Below are 4657 nucleotides of genomic sequence, written 5' to 3' on the forward strand. Positions count from 1 at the left end.
GCCCGGACCTGCAAAAGGGCACCCTCCAGCGAGGCAGTGGAGACCGAAGTGTCGGTCAAAACCATGGCCGTCTCCATCACCCGGATGACAGCAGCAATATCCCTGGCCAGATCTTTCTCCGAGCAGCAGCATCCTGGTCCAGAATAGCCTTGGCCTCAGGCGCGGGCACAACAATCGACTCCTCGGCCTTGAAGAACGACCGTTCCACATAGCAGGGAGGTAGAAGATAGCTCCCCGGTCCGTTCGGACTTCCTGGAGACGACCTGGTAAGGGCCCCAGCCGGACGCTTCCGTTTATGGAGGGGAGAAGCCGCTGGCGACGGACTGCTATCAGCAATGTTGATCGGTTAGACCGAGGAGGAGAGGAAGGAATCACGCTCGCCTGCGAGGGACCGATCCCGCATCGCATCAGCAGTCTCGAGACACGGGCCGCAGTTTTCTTCTTCTTCTTGGGCACCCGGTCAGGAGCGCCGACCTGATTCGCTAGCTTCAGCACCCGATCACGAGCATTGGGCATGGCACCTGCAAATAAATTACACACAAACATTAGCGACCGAAATCATAAACAGAAATAAAATGCTAAACAAAGTCTGCCTACTCAATAACGCCAGAGCTTCCTCCTCGGTATCACACTCGAGCAGAGCCTTCGTATTGATATAACGCGTCTCGGTGATTAGCTCCCCGGCCTCATCCAGGTAGGGCACGCCCTGTCGATTCGCCCAGAACCCCAAGCTGAAGCTCTGCACGTAATCGACCAGCTTCTTGTACGCGAGCCTATCCTCCTCGCCGAGCATCGCGTACTTGACCCGGTAATGCGCCGTGGAGAGATCGAAATGATCACGCTGCCACCTCAGCGGTATCTTCGACATCAGCGTCTCCTCCCCGTTGGGTTCCCGTTGATAGTAGTATAAAGAGTGAAGGGCAGCCCGGGTGATCGGCATCACCACGTACCACCGGCTTTTGAAATGGCGAACAGAATCCTCGTACGTCTTGAACAGACGCACGGGCTGCTTGAAGGAAACCCAACTGTGGCGACCACGGGAACCGGACCTCTGGAGATGGAAGACGTGGAAGAAGAGAGCCCGGGTGCAACCAATGCCGAGGAACTGGCAAACTAACTCGAATGCCCGCATAAATGCGAGAGCATTGGGATGTAGTTGGGACGGCGCCAGCCGGAGCCACTTGAAGACCGACATCTGGAAGGAGTTGAAGGGCAGTCTGATCCCCGCCTCACGAAAAGCAAATTCATACATGGTGAACTGCTTCCCCGGGAAATGATGACAAATGCGGTCTTCTTCCTTGGGGGCGCAGCAGTACCAGTTTGGTGGATCCTCCCGGCTTATGGTCTCGACCATAGCGTGAGCAGTGATGGCCTCGTCACAGAAGTCTGATTCCTCCTCCAAGGGCTCGTCCGCAACCCATGAGAAGTCGACCTGCCCGGAAGAGGAGGCGTGTTCGGTACCACCTCGGACACTCCCATCCCCGACAGGGAGACGAGCGATTGTCGCGTCTTCGGTGGAGGACCCAGAATCTTCTTTCCTCGGTCGTAAGCGCCCGGTAGCACCTGAAACGCAGACAGAAAGAGTGAATTCGACGTCATATCAAATCCACCCTTCCACCGCAGGTCAAGTGAAAGGGCGTAGCGGCGACGGACACTAACCGTGCTCAACTCGGTGGCGCGCGCACTCTATGAAGACCGGGCATAAACTTCATACAGCCTATGCAGGTATTGCCCAGCGTATGAAGTTTATGCCCGGTACAGTAGGATCCCAACCCTATTTTCTACCATCTAAGATACACCTACAGTCCACTACACTGTTCCCAAGTTAAACCTAACCACATTTCTACAACATTATCATGCGTTTGACAGAAAACAACAAGGAAAAAGAATGGGTCACAGTGGAAAATCATACCTGACATAGTTAAGTTGAAAGGGTACGGTGGTGTCCGAGCAGAAGACGGTGGTTCAGATAGGAGGACGGGCGGAGACGACGGTCCAGACGGTTGAGAGAGCAAACGAGAGAGAATGTGGAGAACTCCGGTGAACGCGTGAGCGAAAAGAAAAAGTGGAAATGAAGTTACTCAACCCCTTTTTATAGGGCTTGGCACGTAGACCAACACGCTAGGTCATCATTGCCTAGCCTGCCTACGCCGTCTTTGCACGCGAAACGAAGCGACCCCACTAATTCTGAGACACGTCTGTCAAAGATGAGAAGCTGAAACGACCCGAGCACCTATCCGTCTCCTCGACTCACCAAGACGCCACCTCCCCGCGTCATACCCACGTTTACTACAAGGAAGGCGCAGATCAACCGATCACCTCCATCCCCGACATTCCCGAAGAAAGGGTCGATCATGAATAGGTCTGGTACGACCTCGCCTGTCTAACGATCAAGCTTCCCCATCGTCTCGGGGAACCCTTAGTTGAAACATAAGTCATCCCTCTGGCTCAGAGACTCGACTTGGGGGGCTCCTGTTCCGGACTGGGCCATGACCCTAGGCACGGCACGGCCCAATGCTCGCCAAGCCCACGTCCAAACAGCCATGTCCACACGACCACAAGGACACGTCAGGTGGACGACAGTCCGCCCGACGAACGTCTCCCCGGCCCTTAAACACGTGTCGGACAGCGAGCGGGTCCTCCTCATACGATCTCCATCCACTCACCGTCAACCCATGTCGCGGGCACCTCAGTTGTGCCGGGCAGGGCCCTAACGGCATCCCACTCACCACGTCACCCAACTCCCCTATATTGCCGCCTTAGGGATAGGGGCAGTTGGACCAGGGGGCAGACTTTGGCCTAGGTCTTAACGCTTCTTACGCGTCCCCTGGCAGCTCCTCCTTGGGCCTAGCTAATCCAGCCCATTAGGAGCCTTGGCCCAGCGCTGGGGGCTCACTATAAATACCCCTTTCATGGCAAGGGGCAGGTATGCTAACTCACACTCTGATAACCTCATTCTGTACCTTTTCTGACTTAAGCATTGGAGCATCTTGCAGGTACACCCCCCTCTCATTTCATTCTCCGGCCCATTCATCAAGACCTTGGAAGGCCCTCCTGATCAGGTGAGATCATATATATATATATATATATATATATAGCAACTATTAGGATCATAAAAACAAGATTGTAAGCTCCACTAATTTTCACCAAAATCTCAAATCAACCATTTTCAAGTGAAACTCAAACTTGCAATTATACACCAAATCGTGTTCTATACACATACTCATTCATGAAATTCAATATAGAAACATCATAGCATAACATAAACATCAATTTCATGGATTAAAATATAAACACATGTTAGGGTTTCTCAAAAATCAAAATCCCCAAATCCTAAGTTCATGATATCTAACCCACATACATTACATACATTATGTTTACCCTTAACCACTTGAAATCCCATCCTTACCTTAGTATAGATGAAATCTCTAGGTCCTTCTTCTTCTAGTTTCCTCTTCTCCTCTTTCTCTTATCTTCTCTTCTATTCTCTCTTCTTTTCTTGTTTTACAAAACTAACTCTGATCTCTAAAACCCTTACTATCTTTTTAACTCATAATGGGCTTAACCCACTTATCCACCGATTCTAATTAATTAGGACCATTACTAGACAATTGTTATTTCTACTCATAAAATTCAATTATTCAAATAACACATATATTCAAATAACTCAAATAATCACCAGAACACATATTTAATTAATTATCACATCAAATAATGATTAATTAAAATAAACACCTAATAAATAAATACGGAAATTAAATCGGGGTGTTACAACTCTCCCCCACTTGAAATATTTTCGTCCTAAAAATTACCTCAAGCAAACAACTCGGGATATGAATCCCTCATATGACTCTCAAGCTCCTACGTCACATTTCCACCAGTCGATCCTCCCCAAACGATTTTCACCAAAGCAATCTCTTTACCACGGAGTTGTTTCACCTCTCTATCTTCTATCCGCATAGGTAATGTCTCCACGGTCAAATTATCTCTAACCTCAACATCATCTAATTGGACAACATGCGAAGGATCCGCAATGTATCTCCTCAATTGAGACACGTGAAACACATCATGGAGATTAGCAAGTGACGGCGGCAACGTAATCCGATAAACCACATCACCTACTTTCTCGGAAATCTGATACAGACCAATAAAATGCGGCGTCAACTTACACGACTTCAATGCTCTACCAACACCCGTTACCGGAGTAACTCTTAAAAACACACAATCATCTACCTCAAACTCAAGCGATTTCCTTCTCTTGTCATGGTAACTCTTCTGACGACTTTGAGAAACCTTCATCTTCTCTCTGATCATTTTAATCTTATCAATAGTCAGTTGAACTATCTCAGGTCCAACCACAACACTTTCTCCAGATTCGTACCAACACAAAGGCGTCCTACACCTTCTACCATACAAAGCTTCAAACGGAGCCATACCAATACTCAAATGAAAACTATTGTTGTAGGTGTCGCAATGCGAAAAACAACCGGCGGAAAATACAGAGCCGCCACCGACGCTATTCATCCTATGACGGAAAGGGAGCGCAGGACTAACCTAAGAAAGGGAAAGGAACGGTTTTACGACCAGAGATTGCAAGGTGCGGGAGTCGGTTACGCAAGGGGAAGGTATTAGCACCCCTCACGTCCGTCGTACTCGA

At 49.2% G+C, this 4657-nt stretch overlaps 1 protein-coding gene across 1 annotated transcript; it reads right to left on the reverse strand.

Annotated features, from left to right (window-relative positions):
- Positions 1-3861: 3861 nt before the first annotated feature.
- On the reverse strand, positions 3862-4314 carry LOC127078476 (uncharacterized). Its single transcript, XM_051018934.1, has one exon. The coding sequence runs from the start codon at positions 4312-4314 to the stop codon at positions 3862-3864; it is 453 nt and encodes a 150-aa protein (XP_050874891.1).
- Between the last annotated feature and the right edge of the window lie 343 nt (positions 4315-4657).

The sequence above is a fragment of the Lathyrus oleraceus genome, chromosome 5, assembly GCF_024323335.1.
Source record: "Lathyrus oleraceus cultivar Zhongwan6 chromosome 5, CAAS_Psat_ZW6_1.0, whole genome shotgun sequence".
NCBI lineage: Eukaryota > Viridiplantae > Streptophyta > Magnoliopsida > Fabales > Fabaceae > Lathyrus > Lathyrus oleraceus.